Genomic DNA, 15,849 nt, shown 5'->3' on the forward strand with positions numbered 1-15,849 from the left:
AGTGTTAAGGTTCTAGTCTAGTTGTTTCCTCCTCTCTGTGGTTCTACTGTGTAAGTGTAAGGACAGTAAGTAGAGGGGCAGTGAGTAGAAAGTGAGTAGAAAGTGAGTAGAAAGTGTATGTGAGATGCTGTGGATGCGCCAGTAGGATATTGAGACGGCATTGGGGTATTATTGCACAGTTATGTCGTTATATGGGTGGATTTGCAGTCATTTCAATGGAAGGGTATTTTGGGCTATTCTGTGATGGGCAACAAATGGTCCATTTTGTCTCTTCCCCGAGGCCCCTCTGTGGGCAGCTCATATAATGTTCCTTTAGATGGGGAACTGTTTGAGCGAATCAAGACGAGGCTTGTGTCCCCACTCACTGTAGGAATGGGATGAAAACTACTATAGGACCTGCATTTCCTTTTATCCTCACTCCCCCAGATTCAGTTATTGAATGAGAGCAGGTTATTTCTCTATGATTTCCATATGACGTGGGCTTGTATGTGGCTAGTGGAACTGTGGCCTTTGTGTTGGGCTTGGCTAGAGCAGTGTCACCACTTTACTGACTGTGCCCACAGTGGCCTCCAACTTCTTCCTGCTGAAAAGAAATAATATTGGCATGGACACAAGCCAGTTATCTGTGATTGGATGCAATTTAAAAAAACAAAATGGTGGGCAGTATGTCCCAGAATTGCCCTGTGCCACAGTCCTTAAAGAGATACTGTCATGGGACAGCTGCCCCAGTCATGTGACTTGTACCTGCACTTTAGGATGGAACTGCTTTCTGGCAGGCTGTTATTTCTCCTACTCAATGTAACTGAATGTGTCTCAGTGGGACCTGGATTTTACTATTGAGTGTTGTTTTTAGATCTACCAGGCAGCTGTTATCTTGAGTTAATATCCGCTCGTTTGGTAAGGTCACCAAACAAGCGGATCTTAAACCGATATGCCCACTAATGACTGGACAATATCGGATGAATCTGAACGTTCGGCCCAAGGGATTGGATTACAATACTACGAATGGGCTCCGACGGGTCACAGGACCACAACAACTAGCCGATGCGGTCCTGGATCGTACAAAAAAAATCAAACTTGACTGATCGATATCTGTCCGATTTTTGGCCTGATATCGATCGGGAGGACCCGTCGGGAGCCCCCACACATTGGTAGATAAACTGTTGAATCAGTCTTAAGGACCGATATCGGCAGCTTTAATCTGCCCGTGTATGGCCACCTTTAGGGAGCTGCTATCTGGTTACTTGTCTATTGTTCTGTTGTTTGGCTGCTGGGGGGGGGTGATATCAGTCCAACTTGCAGTACAGCAGTAAAGAGTGACTGAAGTTTATCAGAGCACAAGTCATATGACCAGGGGCAGCTGGGAAATTGACAATATGTCTAGCCCCATGTCAGATTTCAAAATTGAATATAAAAAAATATGCTGGAGCAGCACTATTAACTGATGTGTTTTGAAAAACAGTATCCCTTTAAGGGCACCAGTACCATCAGTGTTTGTTCCGGTGACATTCACCTGCTGTGACTCCTGCTGATCCAATGACGGCTTTCAATTGCCACATTTCTACAGCTGTTCTAATTGGGGTAAATCATGGATAAACGTTCCAAACTCCAAGTGGTCCCTATATGGTCCAGGTGACTTGTTGTTCAGTCGTGTGGCTCCAATGTATTTGCCACGTGCTCTGATTCTTGGACTTCTCTGGGCCTCCAGTTGTGGGACATGAGCTCAGGCCTATTAAGACTCACCCATGAAACAGACATTCATTATTACAGAAACATCTAAGGTTTATGTCTGAGTCTCATTCTCCGAGTTATATGGCTGATCCCAAGAGGAACGTTACAGGAGTGTATGTGGTTATCACCAACAAACCCAAGATCTAATGGGGATCAGGATGTAAGTATTGTGTATAGGGATGCACCGAATCCAGGATTCGGTTCGGGATTCGGCCTTTTTCAGTAGGATTCGGATTCGGCCAAATCCTTCTGCCCGGCCGAACCGAATCTGAATGTGCATATGCAAATTAGGGGCTGGGAGGGAAATTGCGTGACTTTTGTCACAAAACAAGGAAGTAAAATATATATTCCCCTTCCCACCCCTAATTTGCATATGCAAATTAGGATTCGGTTCGGTATTCGCCCAAATCTTTCGTGAAGGATTCGGGGGTTCGGCCGAATCCAAAATAGTGGATTCTGTGCATCCCTAATTGTGTATGACAAAGGCAACGTAGCACAGAATTTAAACTCATTTAACTAACCTTATAAGTCCCTCTTATAGTCATTAACTGAATCATCACCCGGCAGTGCATTCCCCAACCTCACTGTCCTCACTGTGATGAACCCCCTACTCTGTTCCTTTAAATGAAACTTCTTTTCCTCTAGTCTGAAGGGGAGGCCTCTGGTACGTGATTCTCTTTATGGGTAAAAAGGTCCCCTGCTATTTGTCTATAATGTCCTCTAATGTACTTGTAAAGTCTAATCATGTCCCCTCACAAGCGCCTTTTTTCCCCCAGAGAAAACAACCCCAACCTTGTCAGTCTCCCCTCATAATTTAACTCTTCCCTCCCTCTAACCAGTTTAGTTGCACTTAGTCTCTGCACTCTCTCCAGCTCATTTATATCCCTCTTAAGGACTGGAGTCCAAAACTGCCCCCATACTCCAGATGAGGCCTCACCAGGGACCTATAAAGAGACACAATTATGTTTCATCCCTTGAGTTAATGCCCTTTTTTATATCCATGTGTTACCCACAAATCCCCCTAAATCAGGACAGGAAAAACCTGTTCTTCACAACTTCTGTAACCTGATTATGAATATGTGAGTAGAAGAGTGTGGGGGGAGGAGGTATTTATGAACCCTAAAAAAAAAACAAATTCAATAGAATCTTCATCATTTCTTCTAGATAACTTGTCATCCTTTGGCTTCGTCGTTTCCACACACTGATTTTTAACTGTTGGGTTATTTCAATGGATTTCCAGAGAGTGACTGTGTACCCCCATTTTGTCAGTTTGTGCTACAGTGTGTGAGCTCTAACATGGGTTATATTATATTATGAATAGGAGCCTTATCCCAGGCTGATAATGGCACCTCAAGTTTGCTGACTGACCTCCAGGAATTCTTCTTTGCACTCTCAAGTTCCCCGGCATGAAATGCGTAAGGTTCTCTTAGTAGGATGTTATTAATATATGTAATAACACAGTGTTCTGTATCAATGCCTACGAGTGGTATCCAGTTTGAGTTCCAGTTGTAATTACCATTATCTCTCCTGAGCTTGAGGTCGGACTGGCCCATCTCTGTCAATCCACCAACCACCTGTCTCCAACCTACACTTAGAGGATCTAGTCAACTTTCTGTGAGATCTGGTGCAGCAACAAGTTTCTGAACATGAGATCCTGGTATCTTCCCCACCCCAATAAAAAATAGCCACCCTCATGCCATGCCTATTGTACTTGCAGGCTGCTAAATTGAGAAACCTTAGGGGTGTTCAGGTAGAGATGTCCTTAAATCAAGGGACACACAGAGGAGATGGAAAGGTTGCTAATACTGAGTGAAGTAGTAAATGAGATAACCATGTCATCTTACAGGTAAGGCTTGGCCCTGCTGGACATATAACCCTTTATGCTAGAGAAGAACATTTCAGGAGCTGTAGGTAGATTTATCTTGAGTCCCGGCCTCCTCTCTGAAAGATAATCCAGCAGCTCCTGATACAAGGTCCTACCAGTTCTATGAGGAGGACTAAAGCTGTTGCAGATTATTAGGCTATATCAGACTAATGAAAGTCCCTTCCAATCTTCCTGCCTGCTACTAAAGGTGGGAATACACGAGCAGATTAAAGCTGCCATGTTGGTCTTTTAGAAGAGGAGTAGTCAGCACATTGATTCTCACTTTTCTTTAGGAATGGCGCACGTTCTACTATGGCCACTTTCCATTGGCAAAACTGTAGCAGAAGATTTATTGAACAGCACCACCAACTCTTCAAGTAGTTAAAAAGCCTTTATTAATGCTGTGGTGATGCCCACAAAAGCATTAATAAAGGCTTTTTAACTACTTGAAGAGTTGGTGGTGCTGTTCAATGAATCTTCTGCTACAGATCGGTCCTTTAGACCAATTCGGCAGCTTATCTGCTCATGTGGGGGGGCTCCCGACGGGTCTTCCCGATCGATATCAGGCCAAAAATCAGCCAGATATCAAAGTTTTTTTTTTGTACGATCCAGGACCACATCGGCTAGTTGATGCGATCCTGCGACCCGTCGGAGCCCATTTGTAGTATTGTAATCTCATTGTTCGATTTCATCCAATATCACCCAGCCGTTAGTGGGCATATCGGGTTGCCAAACGGGCGGATTTTATAGTGTACGGCCACCTTAACCATTCAGATTAATATAAATTAGTAAAGAGAACAAATCACAATGCTCAGGCCATTAATCGACAGACAGCAATTGTACGATTATGTCCAACAAAAGCCGGTGACTCTCCCATGATATGGTCAGAAAGGCAACACAGGCAGAGATAATATCGTTAGCCGAAAGAAATCGTTTAACATATTCCATCGACTGGACGACCAATTGCCGTGGTACGAAAAATGTCGGGACACTCCACACACGGTCCGAAAGTCTTCATTTCGTACGATAGTATCTTTCCGTCTATGGCTTAAGGGGCAGTGGTGGGACTTAGGCCAGGGCTGAAGAATAAGTTCCTGTGCCAGACACCAAGGAGGTTATTTACAAAAATCCAATTTTATCTCATTGTTTCCATAAAAAAAGCTGGACTAAACCCCCCTCCCTGATTTTGCCATGTTTATCATTAAAATAACTTGATTAAATCGGATTGGGGAAAAAAATCCAGCAAAAACCCAAATCGTTTGATTGTTTTTCTGACTTTTCTCCCAAATCACTTGACTAAACCCAGCACAAACCACAATATCATCAAATTTGGGATAGGGACATCGTCCTTTGCCGTATGCATGACTTCAACAGGTCAAACATGGCAGATTTTCAGATTCTGGCTTTTTGCAGCATTGTGGTATAATAAATCTCGAAAAATTCAAGTTTTTTTTTTTTCCACGAAAAATTCAAGGTTTTGCCCCAAAAAGCCAGACCAGAAAAATTTGAAGTGTCAAACTCCAGTGTGTCAGGAGAATGTGGCAGAGAGAGATGGACAAGAACATGTTTATTTCTTTTTGAGGTTTAGGAGGAGATACACCCCACTTGTGGAACCAAGACAATTCGAGTGGATGAGGTTGAAGATTGTATCATGAGTGAGAGCTGGGAGATTCCATACCCCATTGGACAGACATAGTAAGTGGCATGTGGATGATGGAACCAACAAAAAGAACCCAAAGAGCAGAGATAATAGTGACAACTGGGAGGCATTATTGGACAACCATCAGAATTTAGTATTTCTCACCAAAATGGCTATCCAGACACATTGGGATTATATTTATCTATCAGACTGTAGATATGTTTTTATAATATTTAAGTTATTCTACTGTCCCAGCTGATGAACAGGGAAAGAATAACGAATTTCATACAGAGATGCAGTCCCAGCTCTCACCAGTATCAGCCAATAGCCGACTCCCCATAGAGCTGCAATGGAACAGCGCCACCATCTGATTGGTTCTGCAGAGAAGGCACTGACAGTTGGAAGGGAATTAGCTTTGAATGGCAGATCCCTTGGTTTAATCTTTCATATAAAAGGTGATACCCAGGACAAATTGATATCACATAAATACACACACACCTTGGTTTTCGGTTTTCCATCATTTTACACTGATCTTTTTGGGATCCCACTAATATATATAATACATTAAGCATTTACTGTACATTTTCCCAGATTTTTTATACCATTTTTTTTCTGGACCCTTGAAAATGGGATGTAACTGATATTAACACTAAACTCTGTCTTTAATGTACCCATGGTGGAAGTGTATAGTAATGCACTTACATGAGGAGTAACCTTAGCTCTAGTAGGAGGAGGCACCACAGTAATAAGCTCCAGATTTCCCAATTTCTCCATTTCCTCGGAGGGTTCCCAGATTTGCCTCATTGGCAGCAGGTGAGGGCTCTGAGCCTCTGTATATGCAGAAGATAAAATGCAATACCTTTCCCCTACACATTGTATAACATTTACAAGAAACACTACATGTTGATGTGAGAGTGTACTAGGGTGTAGCCTTTATATCCATTCTCTATGTACTGGTATAAACCACTGGAGGACTGACCAGCGTTCACCTTCCAGCACAGAGAGACTGTCCAGTCTGTTCCTTCCAGCAGTAACAGGAGACTCAGCAGGTGAAATCCCCATAAACAACCTATCAGTAGGTTAGTTAAGTAAGTTAATTGTATTTCCTTATTGTATTGTGGGTCACATGGGGGGCAGCAGAATTGTGAGAACCTGGCGGATCCCCCACACAGACATGGGTTCTACTATCCTATAGTCACATCACTATGGAACCTGTAAAGGTGCAACCGGTCTTTGTATAGCAATGCACTCCGGTGATGTACATGTAGCTTTAGATTATCAGTCTGACTGCAATCTCATTGGCCAGGTACAGACTTTTCCACTTGAACTGTTTTATAGACCGAGGAAGACCTGTATCTTTCATCTATCAGTAACAATATGTAATACATCAATCAATAGCAGGGTCCCCCAAACTCCAACCAACCACATTCAAATGTAAATCAAGTTGAGGAGCAACACAAACATGAAAAAAGTCCTGGGGGTGCCAAATAAGGGCTGGGATTGGCTACCCTTGCACCTTCTACCACCCGTCACAGCCGGCCAGCTAGACCCCAACCCTGGCACACTAGTGTAACACGGTACCTCAGAAGATGTAGTAGATCAGCTGAGCGACGGTGGAGAAAGTCACGAACTGATCCTGACTTCATCCACTTCAAATTCATGCTCTCCTGCTATAACCGAGCTCTATCATTAGCCAAAGAACAATACTTCTCTTATCTAATATCTACTATGTCCTCCAAACCACAGCAGCTGTTTGCCACATTTAACTCACTCCTATGCCCCCCTCCACCTCCTCCACCTATTAATGTTACCGCCCAAGACCTTGCTCATTTCTTTAATGAAAAAATCGATCTCATTAGGCTGAGCATACCGTCCGACAACAATCTCAGACCAACGTGCAGTCCACTCACATCTACTTTGCACTCCTTCACCCCTGCAACTCTAGATGAAGTCAGCAAACTTCTAGCCAGCTCAAAACCCACCACCTGCTCCCTTGACCCCATACCCTCTCGCCTTCTCCACCCAATCTCTGATACACTCTCTCCTGCACTTACCCACCTATTCAATCTTTCACTCTCTACTGGTACCTTTCCATCATTATACAAACAAGCACTAATCACTCCCAAAAAACCTTCCCTTGATCCCAGCTCTCCCACTAACTATCGACCGGTCTCCCTTCTTCCATTCGCATCCAAATTACTAGAAAGGCTTGTATACAAACGCCTGATCCAGCATCTCACTCACAACTCCCTCCTCGACCCCTTGCAATCTGGCTTCTGCCCATCACACTCGACTGAAACTGCACTCACCAAAGTAACCAATGATCTTCTATTGGCAAAGTCTAAAGGTCATTATTCCATTCTAATCCTTCTAGATCTCTCTGCAGCCTTTGACACAGTTGACCACACACTCCTCCTTGACATTCTACACTCATCTGGCATTCGGGACACTGCTCTTTCATGGTTTACGTCTTATCTGTCTGACCGTTCCTTTAAAGTTTCCTTCTCTAACTCTACTTCTACTACTTTCCCACTCTCTGTTGGAGTTCCTCAAGGCTCTGTTCTTGGCCCCCTGCTGTTCTCGCTCTATACAACTTCACTAGGGAAACTCATTCAGTCATTTGGACTTCAGTATCACCTTTATGCTGATGACACCCAGCTCTACTTGTCTACTCCTGATCTTTCTAATTCTGTCCTTTCCCAAGTCACAGACTGTCTCTCTGCTGTCTCCTCCTGGATGTCACACCTGAAACTGAACCTTTCTAAAACACACATCATATTTCCTCCAAGATCTTCCCCTGTCCCTCAGATATCACTCACCGTAAACAACACCACCTTTCATTCCACCACACAGGCACGCTGCCTAGGAGTCATCTTAGACTCTCATCTGTCTTTTTCACCACACATTCAAACACTTGCAAAATCTTGCCGTATTCAACTGCGCAACATTGCTCGAATACGACCCTATCTCAGTTCAGAATCAACTAAAACACTGATTCAGTCTCTCATCATCTCCCGCCTTGATTACTGCAACTTACTCCTCACAGGTATCCCAACAAGTCACCTTTCACAACTTCAATCTATTCTAAACGCGGCCACTAGACTCATTCATCTAGCTCGCCGCTCAACATCAGCTGCTCCCATATGTATGTCCCTTCACTGGCTCCCAATCTCTTCTAGAATCAAATTCAAATTACTTACACTCACATTCAAGGCCCTTAATAATGAAACCCCTCCCTATATTTCATCTCTAATCTCCAAATACTCTCCTTCACGAAACCTACGCTCTGCTTCTGATCTTCCCTCACTTCTCCTCTGGTCACTTCTGCCCATTCTCGTCTACAAGACTTCTCTCAGGCTTCTGCTTTTCTCTGGAACTCTCTGCCACAAGCTGTCAGACTTTCTCCTTCCTTCCAAACTTTCAAGCGCTCCTTAAAGACCCATCTGTTTAAAGAGGCCTATTCGATGTGCCTTAATTAATCTGTATCAAAAATGACAAAGTGTTTATACAATCCTAATGTCTCAATTGTACCCTAACCTTTTAGTTTGTAAACCCTATTGTACTCTGTAATCCTTGCCTGTTATCCACCATTTATACCCTGTTTGCTATAACTGCAGTAAAGCACTGCGTATCTTGACAGCGCTATATAAATAAATGATGATGATGATGATGATTAGTAGCCCCCATGTGGACTGGCAGCTACAGGAGTTTTTTTATGCACCAAAACTTGCCTCCAAGCCTGGAATTCAATATAAGCTCCTGTTTTGAGGCCACTGGGAGCAACATCCAAGGGGTTGAAGAGCGACATTGGTTGGGGATCACTTATCTATAGACTTACTTGTCTACTCTTCTCCATTGTTGGAACAGGTCCAGCTGCCTAATGGGACATATGATAAGTACAAATAAACATACATATGAGCCAACAGAGATAAGACCTTGAGAAACTGATCCCAGGTATAGAGGGACTGAATAAATGACCCCCAGGAGATGAAGCCACAGAGGAACTAACACCAGAGGAAGGAGATAGAAAAGACGCAGTTGAACTAACCCTACAGAAAAGATGGACTCCTCGGTGGAGAACTAAAGTTAGTGCTGACGTCAATATAATCCACAAAATGGAGGTACTGAGGGAAGAGTTGGCCGGGCAGATCCCTGATATGGAGGAGCAGTGCAATTTTACTGAATCATTGGCAGCATTACTGGCACAGGAATCACATGGAGTCTCACTGTGTGGAGCTGAGGGGGCAGATACCAAGGGCAAAAATGGAACAATGGCCCACGGATTGGATGATATTGTTCTGGGTATGAGAAATAGGATCTATTCGAATGTCGGATTAGCCTATTCGATGGTCGAATTTCAAAGTTTTTTGCACTTCGAAATTCGACCCTTGATAAATCTGCCCCCTATTGTTTCTCCCTTTCTCATTGTATTTCAATGCGACCCAATTTGTGGTAGATTATAGAATATCACCCAAGCAGGAAAAAGCAGGGGTTTTCCTTCTTGGGTGCTATTCCCATAGCACCCAAGACTAGGAAACATGACCTGGGTCATATTATTCTGTTTATAGGCTTCTGGGTGGGGGAACAGAGGAGGTTATATTTGCAGTGCAGCAGTAAAGAGTGACTGAACTTTATCAGATCACAAGTCACATGTTTGAGGGCACCTGGGAAATGGACATCATCTCTAGCCCCATGCCAAATTTCAAAATTAAATATAAAAAAATATGTTTGTTCTTTTAAAAATGTATTTCACTGCAGAATTCTGCTGAAGCAGCACTATTAACTGATGCATTTTGGGGGAAAAAACATGTTTTCCGGTGACTGCATCCCTTTAAACTATTATTTATTTTGTCATTTTTCACAGCACTTGGAAGGAATGAATCTGTATCACAAGGTAAAAGGAATACAGGTGGTTTAGGGCATGAGATTAATAACAGGCTTAGATTGTTTATTAGGCAGTCAAAAACAGACCCTTTGAGTAAAGGTACATTATTATGGCTAGGGGGGTTACATTGTGCTGAACTGGGCCCACTGATTTGCCTAAACACCAAAATCTGACCTCAAGGTTAATCAGCATTTTAATCCATAAGGATAGTTATGTTCTCAGCAAATGTCAATTTGCCTACTACAGAGATGTGTAACAGAGTTGGGTGTCTCTCCACTACATTATAAGACCACTCCTTTGGAATTGGAGCAGCCACTCAAGCCTCATTACTGGGCTAGCCTAAAGAGACCATACCAAAAATATGGAGATGGTCTTCCACCAGATATTTCTTTGTATGTGCCCAAATTTTGCTGTCAAATTTGTAATTTCCATCTTTATCAGATGCAGATCCTGGGCTAATCATATTTCGTTGGTGTATTGAAAAGAGCAGAAAGTCACCTATATGGGGTCAACCTGGGCCTGTCCACTGTTATCTAAATGTGCATTACAGGCCTCCAATGGGAGTACTTGATTCCAGTTATTTGACAAATGAAATGAGTGGGGCATTCCCAGCATTACTGTTATACATCTAGCTGGTAATGATATGGGTAAGGTCAAAATAATCGACTTAATCAAAAGCATGAAGAGAGATGTGTTCCAAATCCACTTCAGGCTACCATACACTGTTTTATTTTGGTCTGAAGTTGGTCCTAGGTTAATATGGCCAAAAGAAGAACATCTACCACCTTTAGAATTCTGTCGTAAAAAAATATTTTTTTGCTATTGCAGAATTCCCAAGAGCTTTGAATTTCTTGGTTCACAGATATGTCCAGCTAAAACAAGGTGGAGAAGGGCTCTACAGGCCAGACGGTGTATATTTGTCAGACACTGAGCTTGATATTGTCATTATGGACCCACAGGATAACTTTTGAGTAGGGATGCACCGTATCCACTATTCTGGATTCAGCCGAACCCCCGAATCCTTCTTGTAAGATTTGGCCAAATACCGAACCAAACCCTAATTTGCATATGCAAATTAGAGTGGGAAGGGGAAAATATTTTTTACTTCCTTGTTTTGTGACAAAAAGTCACACGTTTTCACTCCCGCCCCTAATTTGCATATGCAAATTAGGATTCGGTTCAGCTAGGCAGAAGTATTTGGCCGAATCTGAATCCTGCTGAAAAAGGCCGAATCGTGGATTCAGTGCATCTCTACTATTGAGAAGTCTATAGATGAGTGGACAGTGCCAAGACCTATTTAAGGTATAAAAAGGTCTTGGTGTGGAGGGTACATTTGAATTTGGACTTTATGATCAGAGCTTTGGACTGGGACAATAAGGCAGAGCACATATGTTAAGGTGGCCATAATGGTGGTAGTCGTCTGGTAAGTGTTATGGAATTGATGAAATAATAAAGCTTTAGTTCTTTACAAGTTTATCAATATGGCTGTGGCCATTCTTCCCCCTGATAACTGGTCTGTGTTTCATTTCATGCTACAAGTCATTGGTTTAGTATGTTCAGCACACCAGTCCCATGATATCTGCCATAGATGAGAATAAAGAGGAGGCTGATCCTTCATTTCATGGTAACCTTGGGTAAGAACAGCTAAATTACGTATCGGCAGTCTTGAAGCTAACAAGGTACATTTATTATTATACATTTATTATTATATCAATATGTTTCTTGTAGCACCCCTAGGGTAGGCTGATAGGAAGTTCCCAACTGTCAAGTATCTGGTTTTAACAGCATTGTTGTTATGATGTTTGGACTGAATTCTAAAATGTTCACAAGCACTTGGAGAAAACTCTATACATGGGGGCTGAATACCTCATTCATGGGTACAGAGAAGCACCAAAGTGATGGACAGAAACAAAGGACTCATTTGAGGTTTAACGCGGATTTAACGGTGTGGGTGGGGGTAATGATGATGAAATTTCTCGTGATGTGATCATTTTACCTGTTATCAAGTACAAACACATGATAAAGGGTTCATGCTAAGCTGACACGTTGTGTGAATAAAAGCACAGACATAGTCATCCTGTTCCAGCTTCCTTTTTGTATATGTTTTAACCTGCATCTTCTGGGAGACTTCTCCTCCTCATTCACAGTAACTACACACACAATTCCTATGTCGCTTGCTCTTGATGTTCTTCTCTTGACTGCCAACAGTCTGTATCTCAGAAGAGTTCCTCAGCGTGGATTTCCCAGTGAAGGCTAAGCTGGCTCTTTTCAGAAAATCTTTCCCCACATTGTGTACAAGAGAGAAGTTTCTCTCCTTCATGGATTCTTTGGTGTAAGGCAAGTTTGCTTTTGTGTGAGAAGCTTTTCCCACATTCTGTACAAAAGGGCGTCTCCCCTGTGTGCGTTTTATAGTGCGACAAAAGTGCCGTCTTCTGAGAGAACGTTTTTCCGCATTCCATGCAAGTGAAAGGTTTCTCCCCTGTGTGCATTTTGTAGTGTGTCTGTAGGTTGCTCTTCTGAGAGAACGCTTTCCCACATTCCATGCAAGTGAATGGTTTCTCCCCCGAGTGAATCCTGTAGTGGGACTGAAGAGTACTTTTCCGGCAAAATCCTTTCCCACAATGCGTACAAGTGAAACCTTTCTCCCCAGTGTGACTCCTTAGGTGTGAGAGAAGAGAGTGTTTGGCAGTGAATATTTTCCCACATTCCGTACAGGAATACGGACTCTCCCCTGTGTGGAGCTTTTGGTGTGCGAGAAGAGAGAACTCAAGAGTAAATGTTTTCCCACATTCGGCACAAGGGTATGGTTTCCTTGGCTTGTGGATGTCCATGTGTCTCCCAAGGACGGCTTTTTGAGCAAACATTTTGCCACATTCAGTACAAGCGAATAATTTCTCTGCAGTGTGGATCTTTATGTGAGTCTTAAAGTTGCTCTTGTGAGCAAATGTTTTCCCACATTCTGCACAATAGAATTGCTTCTCCTCCGTGTGCACTTCCTGGTGCCTAGAAAAGTTGCCTTTAGTAGAGAAACTTTTCCCGCATTCTGTACAAGTGAATGGTTTCACCCCCGTGTGTAGTTTCCGGTGTGCAGAAAGGCCACTTGGATCAGTAAATTTCTTCCCACATTCTGTACATGCGAATGGTTTCTCCCCTGTGTGCACAATTTGGTGCTTGCAAAGGTTGCCCTTTCGAGAAAATCTTTTCCCACATTCTGTACAGGTGAATGGTTTCTCCCCTGTGTGGAGCTGCTGGTGCATGAGAAGGTGGCTCCTAAAAGAAAATTTCTTTCCACATTCTGTACAGGTGAATGGATTTTTAGATGTAAGCGACTGATGTTCCCCTTTGAGGATTTGTATCCGACTTTTCATGCAAGAGAAAGGCTTGTCCCCATGTGGGGTTTCCATTTCCATTGTTTCCTCCTCAGTACAATGTATATTTGTAGTGAACTGCTCCTCGTGCTCAGTGCATTGATATGGTTCCTCTCCTTTGAGGATCATCTGGTTCCTTGGCTGTGAAGGCTCCAGGGCTTCATCCTGTGTCTCAGAGAAATCACTGGTTTCTGGAGTCTCATTATTTCGGTGGCTGGACTCTCTGGTGGTATTAGAGACACGACTCTCCTCATCATAAAATAAATTCTCTAATAAAAGAAGTTAAATATATACAGTTATAAATTGCTAAAATATACATTTCTGCAGAATTAGGCAATACTGGTATATTTAAAGGAGACATATAGCATAACTGAAAATTCCCCCAATCTTGTAGGCAATGCTAAATAATATGGCACTGGTTTCACCAGTTCCTTTATAGGAGCTCCCCATAGATCTGCTATGGTTCCTGCCTGTTTTTCAAATGAGGGTAGGAAATGGATAGCCAATCACAGCCCTGCAGTCAAAAGCAAAGTCAGGCTTCACTTCCCTATCAGGGCAGGGCTGTCACAAGGACTTACTGTATATCTGGTTCTAAAGTTGGCTATATCCAGGCCAATAAAAGTTGCCAACTCAGCAGCTTATTGACATATGTACAGGGCCTGCCGATGAACCTGCTCAATATCAATATCTGCCGTTTATATCAATATCAGTCAGGTTTGCTTTTCCCATTGGGACAAGGACCTAATGTCACATTGATGTGTCCTCTGCCTGATGACCTGAAGTGGAGTTAATTATGATCCAATTGTTGGCCCAACAATCCAGTATTACCCACTTCAAGCTGGTGTATGGCCATCTAAAATCTTCTCCTCCCATGGCAACTGAAGGGCAGGCATATCATAGACTAACTTCTTCTTCTAAATCTGTCCCCTTTTCTCCACAGATGTAACATTAGCAGAACATGTCTCTAATCTTGTGAGCTACTGCTGCTACCTTACTGGGTTGTGCTGTCTTATAATAGTATTTGTGTATATAGTGTTGGTCTCCATCAAACAATGGAATCTTCTTGCTAAACAGGAGAACATTGCAGATGCAGTTGAAAAAAAAGTCCATTGATGTAAACCTTCAACCTGATCCAAAGGAAGTCAAAAAGCCTTATAAAAGCCTCTCCAATTTGCTTCAGAGAGGAAAAATTCCTTTCTCTAATCTGATTGGATCCTTTGTGTCTGCTAGAAGGACCTACTTGTGAATAAAGTGTAGCCTGAAACCTTTAGGGTCTTGCAACACACACCAAACATGACTATAATGCTAGTTAATGAGGCCCAACCTAAAGGAAACAATACAAACAATCCTTAAGCTGCTACAAATCTCAGTGTAAGACGTTATCCTTGTCGGTCACTGGCTCATTTAGCTTCAAATCAGAAACGTCTCTTTCCCACTTAACCTGAAGGTGTTTCTTCCCACGCTCAGTTTCTGGTCAGTCTCTTGTACCTGCCCTATGTTTAAACCCAATAATGGCTCGACAGAGAGGATGACTGTAGGCTCTTCTCCTCATCTCTTCTCTGTGGTCAACAAAAATGAGCCATTTCTCACCATAAAGGTGGTTATAGACATACAGATGTCACCCATTGTTGGTTTTTGTAACGTATGTTGAACGACCAATTGTTGCACGTTCAGTCAAACAACAGATATTGATCGTTCACTCACTTGAGTAGATACCCCCTTAGTCTTTTCTACTTGAGTGTGAGCAGCTCTTGAAATCACATCATTTTACTTCTTATTTGTTTGGAGGTTTTTTTTTTTTTAGAAAGTTTTGTTGACAGCTTGGGGTTTAACATCTTGCAACAGTTGATCACTTATCCTGAAGCAGAGCTTTCTAAACCTTATAGTACAGGATGGCCAGATGGTTGGGCCCAATATTATTAAAAATACTAAGTGTCAGAGACCCCTAAAATGTTTTAGTGTATAGTAGTCCTTAAAGTATTAGGGGATAGTCCCTAAAGTATTACCCATCCCAAAGAGCTTTAGAGTGAAATTTAATAAAAATTGATATATTCAATCCCATCTTGTCTGTGGCAGATGCAAATGTCCTAGGAGAAACATCTTTATACTGGTCATTAGTTCACTTACTCCAAAGTGTATAATATTTTCCACTGAAACCCCAGTTTGCTCAAAGTCTGTCTATAGAGACACAATAAAACTAGGTCACCATAGGTATTACACTGTACTAAGCTCAAATCAGCTGGGCCAACACCATTATTCTGCTTATACCATTTACTAATAGACACAAAAACTCCAGGCCGTCAAAAACACTCAAAAATTATTTCCAGTTTGGGAAGTGAAAATCACTGTAAGTAGAACCATT

At 42.4% G+C, this 15,849-nt stretch overlaps 1 protein-coding gene across 4 annotated transcripts in view; it reads right to left on the reverse strand.

The window, feature by feature from the left end:
• XB5897957.S (hypothetical LOC495453 S homeolog) overlaps positions 1–15,849 on the reverse strand; it is a 658,286-nt gene that overhangs the window by 44,851 nt on the left and 597,586 nt on the right. For 2 of the 4 annotated variants that reach the window (XM_041565552.1, XM_041565551.1), the window contains one exon: positions 11,785–13,756. In XM_041565552.1, coding sequence (XP_041421486.1) covers positions 12,336–13,756 — 1,421 coding nt within the window. In that variant the 3' untranslated portion in view covers positions 11,785–12,335. 4 annotated transcript variants of the gene reach the window in all.

This window comes from Xenopus laevis, chromosome 6L, assembly GCF_017654675.1.
Source record: "Xenopus laevis strain J_2021 chromosome 6L, Xenopus_laevis_v10.1, whole genome shotgun sequence".
Taxonomy (NCBI): domain Eukaryota; kingdom Metazoa; phylum Chordata; class Amphibia; order Anura; family Pipidae; genus Xenopus; species Xenopus laevis.